General features: G+C 41.0%; 1 protein-coding gene across 3 annotated transcripts in view; it reads right to left on the bottom strand.

Annotated features, from left to right (window-relative positions):
* LOC142803895 (uncharacterized) overlaps positions 1-15,484 on the bottom strand; it is a 57,869-nt gene extending 42,385 nt beyond the window's left edge. Inside the window, exons 1-3 of one of the 3 annotated variants that reach the window (XM_075890186.1) lie at positions 15,212-15,484; positions 12,227-12,336; positions 1,361-7,833 (exon numbers count right to left, since the gene is read on the bottom strand). In XM_075890186.1, coding sequence (XP_075746301.1) covers positions 1,361-1,439 — 79 coding nt within the window. In that variant the 5' untranslated portion in view covers positions 1,440-7,833; positions 12,227-12,336; positions 15,212-15,484. Of the gene's footprint in view, positions 1-1,360; positions 7,834-12,226; positions 14,070-15,211 lie in introns of those variants that run through there. The other 2 variants (XM_075890187.1, XR_012894353.1) reach the window with 2 other exon arrangements.
* Between the last annotated feature and the right edge of the window lie 1,446 nt (positions 15,485-16,930).

Below are 16,930 nucleotides of genomic sequence, written 5' to 3'. Positions count from 1 at the left end.
GGAAACGCGTAGCATGTGTCATTTTTGTTTTTATTTTCAGTTTCGTAGCAGTGCACAGAGCTAACATGCCTTTTTCCTTTGTAAATGTGACCTTGTATGCATATTTTGATGTCCCCCCCCCCTTATGTAATGCCCAAACCAGGGCCCTTAAAGAATAATAAATGATGATGATGATGATGAAGTGTGAAAGTGAGTTTGTGAATTGACTACTTTCGTAACACCACAGCTGCCATCTGTCAGCGTGACGCCGTGGTTAATGTGCTGAGTCAGAAATTGCAAGGTGGCAGATTTGATTCCGCGCGGCGCATCTTTCATTTTTTTTTGGGGGGGGGGGGTGCTTTCTGCATGGTTTTTCATACAATTATTTCTATTATTTCTTTAGTGGCAGCTCGTCACGCTGGTTCTGACGTTGCTTCGCGTTCCAGCACTGCCGGCTCGAGCGCGCCATCCACCCTCTGCTACACCATATACGCCACCATACACCATGTGCCACCAACATTTCCACCGCCATAATCCACCAAAATGGTGGATGGTGAAAGCCGCCATTCCTATGGTGGACGTTTTTAAATAGGGTCTGCAGCACCGTCGACTATGATTTCGAAATGAACTGAAAAAATAATTCGGGAAGAATTGAGCTTCGCCTTAAAAGTTGATCGCAGTATTAATATCTTGATCCTAGTGCGTGTTTCATATACATAGGGTATAAAATTTTTTCAAGCTTGCTATGCACCCGCTACATGGCATTAATGGTGCAGTAGCGTTTGTGCGCCTTGTAGTGGGGGACTGGCTTTAAATTGTGAAGCCCCTTTGATAATGCCAATGTGATAATCCGATGGCAATGCACGGTTTTACCAGGCATTCGTATGGTAACATTACCTGTCCTACTTTGAAGCATGTATAATGTATGCGGGTGTTTTAATGCATGAGTTACTCTCACATTACTTCCAAGCAGAGGACACTATTTCCACTATATACCTCGCGTGGCTGTGTGGGAGAACACCCACTTGCCACGCAAATCGACCGAATTTCGATCCACACTCAGACTCGAAACTTTTATCATTTATTTTATATCCATCTTTCTTGATTTTTCCGTCACGCAAAGATTCTTCTTTTTTTTGCTCACAACCAACGATGCCGACACTGTCGCCGCATTTTCCGCAAAACGAGCTCTTTTAAGCTATCGAATTATTAGGCTCAATGATAATATCATCAACTGGCCCGTTGCCAAAGCGCTCTCTGTGTTAAAGCGCCCTCTGTGAGGATATCTGTTAATGATGTAAAATTTTTCTCGCGACTAGCAGGCGCACTTTCGCATCTGCGTATTCACGTAGGTAAAGAAACAAATACAAAATAAACTCACATCGTCTTTCGTAGCGTAATGTCTTTCTAGCGAATACGAGATCTTCACCTCGACGCACTCCAGCCATGAGAAAAAACATTCCGTAGTGATCCTCATTGGCATATGTGCTTTTGTGTCTCCTATGTAGAAGCCAGGTTTCTTGCTCTTTGCTGTAGTTTATCTGTAATTAAAACAATTGTTTTCATGCACCGATAGTTTGTTTTCATGGTGAAAAGAAAAAAATCACCACTGTTAGTTTTCGAGATTCCATGAAATAAGGACGTAAATGCATGATAGATTTCGTAAACGTCCTATCTCTGATGAAAATACGACTTCGATATTTTTGTGGACGCCGGAATGGAACACTGTCGTTTTAAACAAATATTTATGATACGTCTGAAGATATATGTCATGGTAAGAATGCAACAAAATCGATTTTCACAGTGCCATGAAAAAACGGAATCGAGCAAAGAATAGAATGAAATTGTATGGTGTGAAATAAACTAGATCTTTTTGCCACCCTTCGGTGGGAAGTTGAGAAACACCGCCACCTATGATACTTCCAGTGATCTTCAGCGTTCGTCTTAAGCGACCTCTAAACGACGCCAAGTTCAAAGGCGAGAAAGTAGTTTCCTTCTCGTTTATAACACGCTGTCTGCAAGCGCTATCTAGTTGCAACCGCCTTCATCTTTGCAAAACACGTTCAATGTCAATACACACTTGACAACACGGCTGCTGTTGAGTCAGTCATGACTTCGCGCTTATGAGCTGCTCGCTGCAACCTACACTTGAGCAGTCGCAAACGCCGATAACAGAGTGACATCATGATTTGATATGTGGGGTTTAACGTTTCAAAACCACTATATGATTATGAGAGACGCCGTAGTGGAGGGCTCCGGAAATTTCGACCACCTGGGGTTCTTTAACGTGCACCCAAATCTGAGCACACGGGCCTACAACATTTCCGCCTCCATCGCAAATGCAGCCGCCACAGCCGAGATACAGAGTGACATCAGTGTATTCTCTATGATAGTCACGCGAGTTAAGTCAAAACGGGCATGTGAACCATCAGCAAAGCAGGGTACGCGATAATTCAAAACAGTTATCTCCCCTACCCTACTGAAACGTTCCGCATATACGGATCCGTACATACGCAATTATTGGACTACGGAAAGCCGCATCATGCGGAAAGATGCGAACATCCGCAGCTTACGGAAAGCGCCATATCATGCGAAAAGATGCGGACATCCACAGCTTACGGAAAGCGCCATATCATGCAGAAAGATGCGGACATCCGCAGCTTACGGAAAGTGCCATATCATGCTAAATTACCTGATAAGCAGCTTACGGAAATCAGCATAATGCAGAAAACATGCATCTATCTGCTGCATCTTGCAAAGATCAAATGGACATCCTAGATCTCGAGTAAAAGCAATTGGCCATTCACGTTGTTTGCAAAAGCAAGTACTGTGTAGAAATATATATGAATATTTCATTCTTAATATGTTGCATGAAAGTGAAATATGCTTGCTATCTGAAACAGCCTTGATGAGTAAACAAAGGCTTGAAAGAAACAAATGTGTTAAGAAGCTACTTAATGAGGGATTGAATCATCGGCATCTTTCTAATTGTCGTGATGCGGAAGCAAAATTACCTTTCAAATAAAATACATTACAAAACTACTGAATTAACATGCTAGCGATCATAAATGGTGGTTACATTGCAACACATTAATGCAGTGTTCTATGCAAGACCTAAAGAACTTATAAAGTTATTATTATCAATAGAGAAGCATTATTGTACACACCAGCCCTGCTACAATCAATATATTTTTTTTATTTGTCTGTATGCTTCAGCTGTGAGTGGTGACATTGCAGTGTTGATGGTACACAAATGAGGTGACTACACCGTAATTTCACGAGCTCCACCTAAGCCACAGGATGGTGGCACAAAACACAATGTAACAGCAATTTTAGAACGAAATGTTTAAACATAAATAATAATCATAGCACTGTGAAAGTGTGGCACTGTGTCTCATGAACGCCTTGTGGTGATCGGCGAAATGCTGCTTGAGGCTCCGGCACCACTGTAAATTTGGAAGGTCACTGCCATAGAACTTATGTGTCCTTCATAGGCACCTGGAAATGAAAATAATTGGCACAAATAATGTCAGAGACACATGTTAGCACATTAGTTCACATGCACAAGAAATATAACACACAGAATGAAACTGAAAATGTAAGGCACACAATCCTTCATGTTATGCATATGTGAATAATAGAAGGAATGAGTGTATAAATTAGTTCTGCCACATCAAAGAAAACAGCATGCTTATCACAGTGAAAATAACTAGGTTGTCACGATTTTCAATGGTAGAGATAATCGATTAATATGTCCTTATGAAATTATGGTTTAAATGCTTCCTGCACAGTAAAACTTTAGAAACTGCAAGTGAAAGCTCTCAATGTACATTTAATACTGTGTGCATGTACATCTGCTGCCTTTATACTATACAGTTTGTGCACAAAATTGGCATCTTGAACAATATTGAGAGTTAAACCTATGCAGCTTATGAAGGTTAAAATCACCATGAAAGCAAGCAGGACAAGGCAGGTGCCATTAAAAATCTGTGCAAGCCAGATCACTATAACCGAACTGCACACATATAGGGGAGCAAGAGTACCAGAAATTCGGCTGCTGACCCGCAAGTCGCAGTATCAAATCCCGGCTCCATTTCCGATGGAGGCAGAAATGCTGTAGGCACGTGTGCTCAGATTTGGGTGTACGTTAAAGAACCCCAAGTGGTCGAAGTTTCCAGTGCCCTCCACTACGGCGTCTCTCATAATCATATCGTGGTTTTCGGACGTGAAACCCCACATATAAATCAAGAATAACAGAAATAAACTGCCAACAGAAAAGTTGAGTGCATGTGCTATCTGTAAGTGCTTAAGCCTTACTACATACAGCATGCTCATTCCATTTTAAATACCGATATTGAAAATAACTGCTTTATTAGGAATGTAAAAGGTAAGGTAGAACTGAACGACTCTACAAAAAGTGACCCTATTATGACATCACGTTTTCTTATAACAAAATTGACTAAGACTCTGAAATATCATTATGCAAGAAAACATCTTCAAAAGAACAATCAAGTTTGAAGTCATATATTTTTAATATGGCTACTATGACTATAACCAAGAAATCGACCTCAACATGGCTAATGTTAGTTTTTAAGGCCTACGTTCACTAGACAATGAACTATACCACAAAAAGCACAGCGTTCAGGCAAAGCACCACACAAAAAAAGAAAGCAGTCCTTTTTGTTATTACCTACAATGCCTTTAAAATGGTATTTTTACCTCTACTTCCCGCTTTTTATCAAAGTAACTGGTGTAAAACAAGTTAGCTGAAAATGCACTGTGCCTCCAAAACCTGTTGGTTGAGTCTGAATTTTTAAAAAATGGTGAAGCTTGCACTAAATTAGGCTCCACAAGCCTTGGAACAGCGAGACTGCATGACTCTTAGGACTACTTTGGTTACTTGTGTTTTGTTTCTGGGCCTAAGCATAAAGACAAGGGCTTAACTGAATTGCTGCTAACAAACAAATGCTTTCGAAATTGCCCGAGCGTCAAAGAATGCTCAGACATTTGTTGTTTTTCGCACTGGGCTATTCTACACCAAACATACAAACCATACTGCCTGGCGACCATCACAGATGTATAGTTTAAAAAATGATGTAATTTACTCTTCTGAAAAAAGCTATTTGCAGAAATGTTTTGAAGAGAAAAAAGTAGTGGTCACGTGGGTACCTTCAGAATTTCGCAGAATGTCGTGCGGGTGTTATTTGTGAGAAAAATTTCAAAGTACCGCCTTTTCTTGCCATATCAAATTTGATCTACATATTAAGTAAAGGTGCTTCTTAAAGTATTTGAAGCCGAGTAACATTAGTGCAATTTTCCCCCTACATAGGCTTTGAAGAATTCAGCTAAACTGTTTATCGTTTGCATTTATTGTATGGCAATACTGCACTTTGTATGAATATTTGAGCCACAAATACTCACTGCACAGAAGTTATATTTCACGAAAAAAAATAATGTTAGGTCCAGATTACAAATATCACTATACAATCGTTTTTGTCCACATTAAGATGCAACTTGAGCTGTGTGTTTGTCTGATTGAAAATTACTTTTATGTGTAAGTTGAAAGCAAATAAACAGTTCTTGTTATATGGCAAGTGTTATCATTACAATTTTTGTTTAAATGAGGAAAATGATCTTTGAAGTCTCCTATTGAGGGCCATGGAGAACTTCGGAACGAAAGCTGTCGTATATCAAATGCAGAAAACAGCCATCATAAGAAAACTTCAAAAATTCATTTCTACTTTAAGACAAAGTGTAATCATATAACTTGCCATATAAAGAGAACTGCTTCCTTGCTTTTGATGTGGCAAAAAAATTGCACTAATATTACTGAGCTTCATGCACTACACACAATCACCTTTACTTAATACCTAGACCGAATTTGGTGTAGAAGAGGCAGTATTTTTGAAACACTTTTTACTTTTTACAAACAACACCCAGACGACATCCTGGGAAGTCCAGAAGGCACCAACAAGCCTAATATTTTGTTCTCTGCGATATATTTTAGCATTTTGCTGTTTTCAATTTGGTAACCGAGCACAATAATTTTTTTCAAAACACATTTAGTACGGTTGGCAAAATGGCTGGGATGTTTGATGTGTAATTGCTTCACTGCCAGCATTTATTCTTCCGAAGCTCAAGCTATCACCTCTCTGTTACTGCCTCCCTCACATACAATGCCTGCATAGGAGAGAAAAAGAAAGGCAGGTCCGACAAAGTTCGCAAGGCAAGATATCTTCATGTTGGATAAATTCATTACCATAAACAGCAGCAAAATAACATTCATTTTGAGTAGTCATAGACACAAGCTATATACCAGCATACTAAGAGCCAAGCACAAACTTTTCATTTGAACATGTGTGGTGATAGACAGGAAGCACTTATTGCAAGACTGATCAGTCTGTAATTAACTGAATGAAGTACAATGCACTGTTCAATCCAACACCACATAGGCATCTTTGCTATAGCAAAGCCATGTGTCATTGATTCATGCACTAGATGGGACAATGCAAATGTAACAAAAAAGGTGAAAAAAGAAAACAAGGGAAAAAAAGAAGAAAAGGGGGGATGCAAAGTAGGAGCAGTGTAGCACTACTTTTACTTTGCATCCCCCTTTTCTTTCTTCTTTTTTCTTATTTTCTATCATTTATCTTTTTTTTGCTTCCCTTACCCCCAACCTCCAACAGGAGACACTTTGTATCAGCGCAACCTAACTTGAAAAGAAGCAAGGGCTGCACTCTTCTGCGTTATAGGTTTTTTTTTCAGACAAACATTTCCAACAGGCACACACGCCTACGCCAAAAGATGATGTCGTTACTGACCCCATTTAAACTAACACGCCAAGGATGACAAGGTGACTTCTAAAAAAATAGGTCCTCCTATCGCAACATCGGTCAGCCTGTCTGAGGCACTTCCACTGTTCACCCTGATTACCCCACTAGATGTTTCCATCTGTCGACTCACATCTTCATTTTGGATAACACTAAGACGAGCTTACATTGATGAATACGCATGAAATATTAGTGATGTATCATGTATGAGATTAAGCAACTCTGTTAAAAAATTATTGATAGCTTGCTTCCAGGCTTTTTATACTGTAGCCTGAAACTTCGTAATGTCTTCTATGCACATGAACCAGATTGACAACGTAATGCACAACATGCTTAAGAATACTGCGAGGAACATGATAACGACAAAACGACCGGCCACCCAAATTTTTCGCTGTACATGTTTATAAAATGTTCATGTACACCCAAACGAGGTGCTTATGATACAAGCCGAAAAAACCTACAAGTAGGGCCTTGGAGCCTTCCGGAAGTAGACGTGTTGCATTTTTTCTGTGGAGGGCTTTACACCCATAAGTGAGGAACAAAACTCCTGTATAATGAAGAATAAGGGCAGCTATCAGTTATAGAAAAACCTAATGCAGCTAATCTTCCCCGACACATCTGTACATTTAGAGAGGTGACGTAGCTTCTGTGATTGTGGCAGTAACTCCAACAGGACCAGTGCGAAAATTGGCACTACGTGGCTAGACAAATGTCCAAACATGCCTGCCCGACTCCCTCTAGCCATCCCGGCTGAATCTGACACATGATTTCTTAACTGCTGGCTGGACAAAAACAAAACCACTGAAGCACTCACAATACACAGCGTGAAGTTCCTCTGGAGTGGTCAACTTCGTCTTCTGCGATGAAAGAGCAGCACAGTGTACTGATAAGGCACTCCTTGCAATGGTTTTCAATGCCACACAGTGACCATGATGTTCCTGTCGAAGAGAGCTTCGGGAGCTTGGAGGGTGCTTGCTCTTTTCTGGGGGCTGCTGCCGCTCCTCGTTTTCTGCTCAAGGTCAACCTGCACAAAGTTGTAGACGAGGCTTAAAGAGTTGTATATAATGATATGCAAATTTTCGCTGAACACACATTTCCTCGTGGCACACTGAGGAATTTCTTATAAAACTTAAGGCCTCGCATATGCAAACATTTACAATCGATCCGAAGATGCACTCGACTCTAAAGGAGCAAGTTTGTTATGTAGTGTATATAAAGAAAGGTCATTCAGCACAACCACAACTACAGTTGCACACGAAAACGACATTTTACACGATCCTGTTTATTTACATGGTCCATTTTATTTTATTTACACGGTCCATTTTACACGGTCCTGTTTTACACGATCTGGTCTGCATGAACTCTTGAACCGAGCACCATATAGATTGAAAGACACACACAGAGTTTGAGACAAACCTAGTTTCCCGTGGAGCATCCTCTTGCACTATAACAACACATCTCAATTTAGTTAGTTGGTCAGAACGAGGTGAAAACAGCTCGCACTTGAAAAGCACGGGCAGAAGGAATGACGCCTGCACCCTGTGCTCCCTGTACATTCTCGTTGAGGGTGCAGTTTTCACCTTATCCTTATGCAATTTCGCATTTATAACATTGTTCGCTGCATATTATTTGTGGCATTAAAGTGTGTGATACCGTCATGTCTATCCCATGTAATTTATAAAAATAGAATAGCGTAATTACTCTAATCTAACGCGCACCTTTTTTCCGGTTAAGCGAGTTCATAAATCGCATGCGCATTAGAATCGAGTACGAACAAAAAAATTACGGCCAATCTATTGCCATCGGCAAATCTAAAATGGCCGCCCCCTACGTGCGTCGGCATGGCGCGTCGTCCATTTCTGCCTATGTGTTTCTGATGTGCGGCACTTCGTATGTGTGCTGAAGAGTTCGTCATCTAGTAGTGCATTAGTATCGACGGCGTGGAATGGCCGACTCCAAAAACTCGAGTGCACCACGATGCCGCTTTTAAAAGAAAAGTCATCGCGTGTGCAGAAACGGACGGAAATCGGGCCGCATCGCGGTCCTTCTCGAAACGTTCGTGCGGGACCGGCGGAAACAAAAGCAGAAGATTGTCGACAGCAAAGCTTCACGCAAAGGCTTCAGTGAACCACAGCAGGGTCGGTTTCCGCAAATTGAAGAGCTGCTCCGCGAGTATGTGCTTGAGGAGCGAGCGGCACAGCGGCCCATGACGACAGAACTGCTCCAAGTGCGGGCTATGCAATTAGTCTTAGAAAAAAGTCTAATGCGGAGCCTGTTTAAAGCGAGCAGGTGCTGGCTAATTAACTATATGAAGAGGAAAGGCTCTTCGCTCCGAAGGGGAACATGCATATGCGAAAACTTTTGCGGAGAAGTACGATGAAAAGCTTTACAGTTTTCAGAGGTTCGTCCTAAACTTGCGGCGCAACAACGGCTACCTGCTTGGGCAAATCTGGAATGCCGATCAGACGCCTCTTTACTTCGACATGCCTGGCACCACAACTGTCGAGAAGAAGGGGCGAAGCAAGTTCGCGTGCTGACATCGGTCCACGGTAAAATTACAGTGACGGCAATGCTCTGTTACACGTCAGATGGGCACAAGCTTCGCCCGTACCTCATATTTAGATGGAAGACAATCCCGAAAGGAATCGTTTTTTCGAGTGGTGTGATCGTGCGGGCCAGCAAAAAAAAATGGGTGCGCGTTGCAATCGATGTCTTACGTTTTTTTTTAGCGGTGGAAATCGGGTACGCGTTACAATCGAGGGCGCGGTAGAATCGAGTAAATACGGTACAATATAGCTTGATTCAAAAATAACCAAGTGAATCCAGTGCCATGTCCTGTAGCCATTCTTTAGGCAAGTGGCAGAATGATTTATTCTTCAAAACATATCTTACTTGTAACCACTACAAGAGCCAACTCGTGCACTGGCACATTCTGTTTGCCTCTTCAGATTATAAGGTACCTTTTTTACACCAGAAAGTCTTCAAGAAGAATAGAAGTGTTGTAATTGTGAAGAAAGAAAAGTAGAAGGAAAAAAAGATAACCTGCCCTGTACAGGGACCGAGCCTGCAAACTTCGAATAACATGTCCGATGCTCTATCAACTGAGCTACCATGGCGGCTATCCCACTTCCATTTTGTACGGTATATATGTGCATTTATACATGAAAGAGTCAGTCAGCGCTGCTTGTTACCATTATGGCGAGTGTGGGACAGCTTTTTTTTGCCTACTGGCGATTACATTACGATTGCAATTACGTTACGATTACTTCCAATATCCCTATACTTCTTTGGCAGCATTGTGCATCTGTCAGTTCTCAGAAACTCTGCTAGTCACAGGAGGTGGCAATGGTTCACCCTCCCACCTAAATGCATGTACTTGAACACATGCACAACTGATCAAAAAAAAACAAGTCACACACTGCTAAGATTACTGAGATTCACTGTTTCAGATTCATGAGTAAAGGAAAGAACTATAAATTTAAGGGTTTGTTGTCTTTGTTGAACACATCATAATGAGAACTAGCAGAAAATGATGCCAAACAAACTATAGGGGATGTTATCAAAAGTAACTTTAACAAAATTGTGAAAAGAAAAGTGAACAAAAACGTAACTTGGCAACATTTTTTGACAATTGAATTGACATGGCATAGACATTACTTTTTATAACATCCCTATATTTTACTGGGTAATGTTGTCGGGTAATTCTCATTATTAGAGTGGTGAGTAGGCTGACAAAGAAAGCATATATGGCATTGATACTTCTTTTGAACACCTAATAGTTTGAGGACCTTAAAAGAGCGGAAGCTACTTTGAGTAGACCAGAATATTTAGTTGGAGCGAAAAAAAAAAAAACGTACACACATTTTTACCAGGCTTTTCAACACATTTTGAGACATAAAAGTGTATGCTGCCAGTAATGTTAAGTACCATTACTTTTGTCACACTATGCACTGTAGCAGGTGTAGTTAGAGTGCTGATAGTGAAGGATTAATCAAGCACGCCACCAACTATGTTCACATCAATGGTCGCGTATTTTAAAAATAAACCTGCTGTATAATAAAAAAAAGTTTAGAGCATTTATGTTTTTATCCAAATCAAGTTAAACCGACTGGGTAAGCAAACCATTTGCATAAAATCAAAAGGCATAAAGTGATTCATGTATTATAACTATGTGAACAATTTCAGCAACGCAGGGCAAAGTGACAACAGTTCTATTAAAAAGCCCTCTCATTATAACATGCATGAAAAGCACCACACCGGAATATTTTATAGTGCATGTAATATCGAGACTACTAGACTGTCTATTGACCTTTTAGAAGAAGGGTATCTCTTTCACGTTCAAGGGGCAACCACTTAGCCTTTTCCTGAGCTTTTCTGTGAATATTTCCTGAATTTCAAATATCATTAGGATTGATTTAGAGTGAACAGATTTTGCTTACGCATTGAAACCTAGTTCTGTATGTAACTGCAATTATGGGTGCCAAACCACCTCCAATTAATTTTTAACATTTAACTCATTTTTTAACTACAGCAGCACAACTAGCTGTGGGTGCCCAAAAAGTAGCTAGAGACAATACCTTTACCTCTTTGAGCCTTTTGGAAGTGTTCAGCTTCTCAGTGCTCACCTTACAACATTTTTTTAAATACGTGTTTGTGTGCCCACTACTCTTGCTCCTTGTACAGTGAGGAGGAGGAGCACATGGCAAGAAGAGACAAGAAAGAAGCATTGAAAAAAAAAGCGAAATAAGCGAGGACCCCTTTTGTATCGTACAATGTGTGTAACATTACTATTGCGACAACATATAGACAAATTATCACGGCTATGCATCCATTGTAGAGTCATACACAGCTGAAACACCACGACTAAATTTCAACCTTGTGTTGGTTTAGTATCCCTTTATAGTGGCAAGCTAATGATATCTGCATTTGTTTGGCACACATTGAGATGCAGCAAAATGTGATATGGTAATCTCATTTAGAATGCACGTCATGTGGCTTCATTGTATATGTGGCTACAAGTAACTCTGGTTGCAAAGCATTATGGCAGAGCCTAAACAGACGTCACCGACCAATCCAATCTGTACTTGCCTTTGCTACTTGCCCATTATCATCCCAGCAAAAAATGAATAATTGAATCTGCTACAGGTATGTGCTAGCTTATGCTAAGGACCAAGTATGAAGGGTGTTTTGTCATTATTGAGATCAGTTATTTGTTCAAGAACACTTGCTGTCAAACACAAATACATTGCTGTCGAAGCATCAAGATTCAAATATAAAGCAAAAAGAAGTGTCTCTTTAAAAATTACAGGCCACAAGGTGCAAGATAAATATTTGATATACTTAGGATGTAAGGCACGCACAAGAGGTGCTGCCATATCATACTTTTCCTTGTGTTCAAACCTGCTTGTTTTACTCACCCAACACATCTGTAAAGATGCCGTGAAAACACCAAGGAGCTGATGCAGCAAGGTTGAACACATGTCCAGGGATTCCACCATTCCTAAGCAGCCCTACAGCCTCCACAGTCCTGCAACCATTTGTAAGATAAATATAGTTCTACCCAAAGTTCTTGGTTTACAGACACACATGCAAGACGCATAACCACTCTATAGGAAGTTTGCATGATAATGCGCTGGGTAGCAAAACGAATGCCAATATCAAGTATCCCGGCCTGCCGCTTCTTTCTTTCCGTTCTTAATTAATCAATCCATGGTTAATAAGTGTTCCCCCAATGTGAAGTGTACTGGCAGTTCGGTGAAGAATTGCAATGTATTTCAAACACAGTCCAATTCATGGCAAGTAAGCATTCAATAGCGTTTTGTCAGCTGTTCAAGAAAAGAGCATGAAGTTTAGCCAAAACATGTTTTTTATAAACACCATTCAATTTGATATAAAAGTTGTGAGCATTATGTGAAGGAACACGGATTAATGTTTAATCAATGATTTCTTATAATGTACTGATATGAATGCAACTAACTGAATATGAAACGATAATTTTTGCTTGAGAATTTAGAGTTATGAACACTATCGCACTTGCCAGCTGCATCTTGTCCAAAACAGCAGCAAGATAGGCTAGTTTCTGTAGGTTAGCAGTAATGAGCAGTGCAAAGTAACAACAAGAAACACCAGTAACAACAGTATGGAGCAAGCACAGACTGCCAACTGTATAATTTATTGCACAAAAGTTCGCCTGAATATCAGTCAGACAACTCGTGCAAATGAAGGTCCAGTTGGGAATGAACGAGTTACGAAATCAACAATGCCTGCTTTCACTAACAGGACCCTCATTCACATAAAGTATGCAGCGATAGGCCCCTACCGAGGTACGTCACAGCATGATGTCACTGGCACATGTAAAAGGTGTGGCTGGAAAAACACTCCCGCTGGTGGCTCAGCCCGGTACAGTCGTGCGGTGTTTGAGGCAAGTTTTAATTTTTTAAAGCTTACACTTCACGTTACAATGTCGACATTAGCTGTAGTATGTGTCAGCAAACATCTAGCTGTGTGGTAAAATATTTGCCACGCTGTCTGTTTATTTTGAAGAAGTGAACACACGTGGTGGCCTGTGCGAGGAACAGTGGCATAGTCTTCAAAAATGTGCACTGTTGATTGTGGCATGTAGTGTGCATTGAAAGGTATTGAGAATATTCGTTCAACTGAGAATATTGTGTGTGGTGTGTGCAGTGTCAATAACAATGTGTCTTGTTTGCGAAGACATTAGCACTCATGGCAGGGACCGGTCAATGAAAAAACTTGATTCGACATTTTAGTCAAGGTAAATATGCACTTGACGCGACCATCTGCGAGTGGGTACATCTCGGTGTTTGCGCTGTGTGCAGAAAAAAATTGCATGGTCACCGGGCTGGAAGATACAATTTGCTGAAGCTGCATGTATGAATCGCCCCGACGAGTACGCAAGCCCAATAAATGTATAACTCGTTTTATCGAAGGCCTCATATGTCTTCATGTAATAAGCAGAGATTCTTGTTTCACATACACTCAGTACCTTTACCGCTCGATATTCATGAAGTGACAATGCAAACAACAAGTTTGTGTGTTAGGTCCTAAGGGAGCAATGTAAATATGCAAATAAGTTGTAGGTGTCAGATGCAGCGATGTAACTGCGCAAAAGATTATGTATATATTAGGCTACAGGTTTAGAATCGCATACATCTCAGTGGTCTATCAGGAACGTCACAAACAACTTCCTTGCCAACCAGCCCTTGCACAGAGGGAGGGAATGGCTGGCACGGCACTCGAAGTGACGTCACACTATTTGAAAACATAGAGAGGTTTCTTACTTAGGCAACATTTCGCACAATATATTTTTTAGATGCAAGACTGTACCCGTCCACATTGATCATACTGATGTCTTTTGTTGTTACTTTGTGCTTTGATATACTAGGCATTTAGTCACCATGATATTTAAAAGCTAATTTCAGTGTTCTCTCTCATATTGCTGACAACTGTGTTGTTGCATAAATTGGGCAAAAAAAGCAACACAGAAAGGCTGTCACAATAAATACACCAACATGGGTATTCTCCAGCAAACAAAAGTCGGCACTGTTCCTGTCATTACCTGTCTTCCTTCTCTCTTTGCCTTGTTTGTGCTGAAACAGCCAAACACCTGATGAGTTAGATGAGAAATATTAACCCATCAAAACTATTAGTGCTTGCATCAGCAACTACACAACAGCGTGATAACCGCACCCCTGCCACACAGCAGCGAAACATATTTTGAACATGCTGGCAGTGTATTATTTTATAAAAAGCAACTCTAGCAGAATACAAATTCTCACATTGTGCATGCAAGTTTTCTTCAAAGTCAGGCATACAATGTAGGTGCTGGCCGGTACATTATTAGTTACAAGCAAAAGCGTCTTGCAGGTACATATGCAGATTGCACGAACACCTCTCTCTCTACACTAGGCACACACATTATATCTTTTAACAAGCACACGCCACTGTTTAGGGGCATAATAACGCTCTACCGTGAACGTATGCTAATCAACCCACTTAGGCGGTTGGCTAGGTGAATCGAGCCAAGTTACAAATTGTATCGCCCGCGAACGTAAACAAAATGCTGCTTTCCATCAAATGGCACTGCAGGCTTCGTTTGATCAACAACGTAGCAAGCGCCGTGTGCGTCTTCCTCACTACATTGCACATATGAAAAAATCGATCACCATACACATGGATGCTGCCGCAGTTGTCTCGAATTAGCTCCAGTAAGGCCGCGCCGATGCGCCATGGCTCTGCTAGCGTTAGCGTTGTCAAAGCGAATCGGCAACCGCACTCGCAAAGGCGCGTAAGGTTGCCGTTTCACGACGCCTCGTTCGAGTGCAGCAACACACTTGCACTGAGTGGCATACTTGGTCTACATAAAAAAGTGTCCCCCTTACCTTTAGTTTCTTTCACACTGTCCTGAGGGAAGCAACCACAGGCGTCAGCCGTCACCTCGGAGTCCTTCGAGCGCCCGCCCAACCCGCCGATTCCTTGGACGACTCGCACTTGATCCGCACTCGAACAACCGCGGGAATAGGGCGCAATCTTAGCACATCACACGAACGAGGAACGGCGCTTCCTTGCGTAAATTTAACATTTCGTGCTCTCGTGTGTAGCAGCGCGAACACATGAGAGAGCATGCCCACGGAGACAAAGACAAACAACATGTGGCTTTAGCTGTAAATGGATTTGGCTTGGATATCTGTGTGCGGAAAATAAAAAAAAATCTGTTGCTGCTATAAACTAAATAAAAAATGTATGTTATCTGGCGAAATAACTTTAAAAGTGATAAACGGTTATTCAAAAAACAAGTTACAACTTATGAATATTTTCGCAGGTCTTTGTTTTGTTTTTGTTCTAGCAGACGACAGCCTCCTACTGCTTTTACGACAGACGTAGTGCGGTTTCACGTTCGGTGCGTGTCGCCGACGCAAAGCTCTACAGTAGTTATATAAGAGTTATCAATTCTCAATGAATCATAGGATGGCTACAAAGCAGTAACGTTTTGACATAGTGCAGTACGCAATCTTTCAAGGTATGACATTTCTTTGCTCTGAAGTAAATCGAAGCAAGCCGGCCGGCGCAATCAGCTGATGTCGCCACTACGCGAGGCATGGTCGTGCGCAATAGCGTCGCGCCCCGCGCTCGATTTGTCATCAAGCGATAGAGCTACTAAGTGGAATACAGCTAGATGCAGGGATTAATGGCGTATCACTCTAATTCCCTGTGGTGGCCGACTCAATCGCAAGAGAGCCCCGGGAAACAACCTTCAACTGCTCAAGCTTGTGTGTGGGTGTAAAAATACTTGTTTTCATCCGTGGCGGGGCAGCAATCTATAGTTGAAAGACATGCGAAAAGCATGTGACGTATATACAATCACAAAACATATGCACACAACAATAGATACGATCGCATATCGTACATGAATATACGAACACATAGCGTGTAAAAAGCAAATTTTATATACATAATTTAAACACACACTCTTCCTTCGTTGCGAATAGCTTAGCAAGCTAACGCACTCGGTTCACGTACGTGAGCACAACTACGTGGCGCAGGTTCGAGTCCCGCCAAGTTTAGTTTTTTTTTTTGTTTTTTTTTTCAACGTTTTCATTGTACTGCTATCTTTTCTAATGCCTTAGGTTTTAAAACAAAATAAAAGCAATATTGCATTCAAGTACGTATGTGGGACTGTGTTTTTTGCGCAACAGTTATTAGTATTTTTATTTTCATTATTACTTTTTTATTTATTTCATATTATAACAAAATTAAGGACTAAGGGGAACATTGGGTCTGCTTGATTGTGAAGGGACTCGAGAAGTGAGAAAACTCAAACCAAAAAATTTATTTGAGAAAAAACTGAGCATTCCACAGACGGACCAGTTTCTTCAAGGGTAGGCCCTAGGTATGCGCGAGACTTGCTATATGACTAATCTCAAGCTGTGGCAGCTGAGGGAAGGCAATATCACCGAGAAGCAGTTCAAAAATATATTTTGGTTGATGTTTTTTGATTCCTCCAAAATAAGGGCTGCACAATTGTGATCAAGCCAAACCAAGAATTGCTGGCATGAAGTCATGAGACAGAAAATGAATAATGTTGATTGTTTGAAAAATTG

This window comes from Rhipicephalus microplus, chromosome 3 (genome assembly GCF_043290135.1).
Source record: "Rhipicephalus microplus isolate Deutch F79 chromosome 3, USDA_Rmic, whole genome shotgun sequence".
NCBI classification, from domain to species: Eukaryota; Metazoa; Arthropoda; class Arachnida; order Ixodida; family Ixodidae; genus Rhipicephalus; species Rhipicephalus microplus.
The sequence above is the reverse complement of the archived record's forward strand: the minus strand, read 5'-3'. Positions and strand labels throughout refer to the sequence as shown.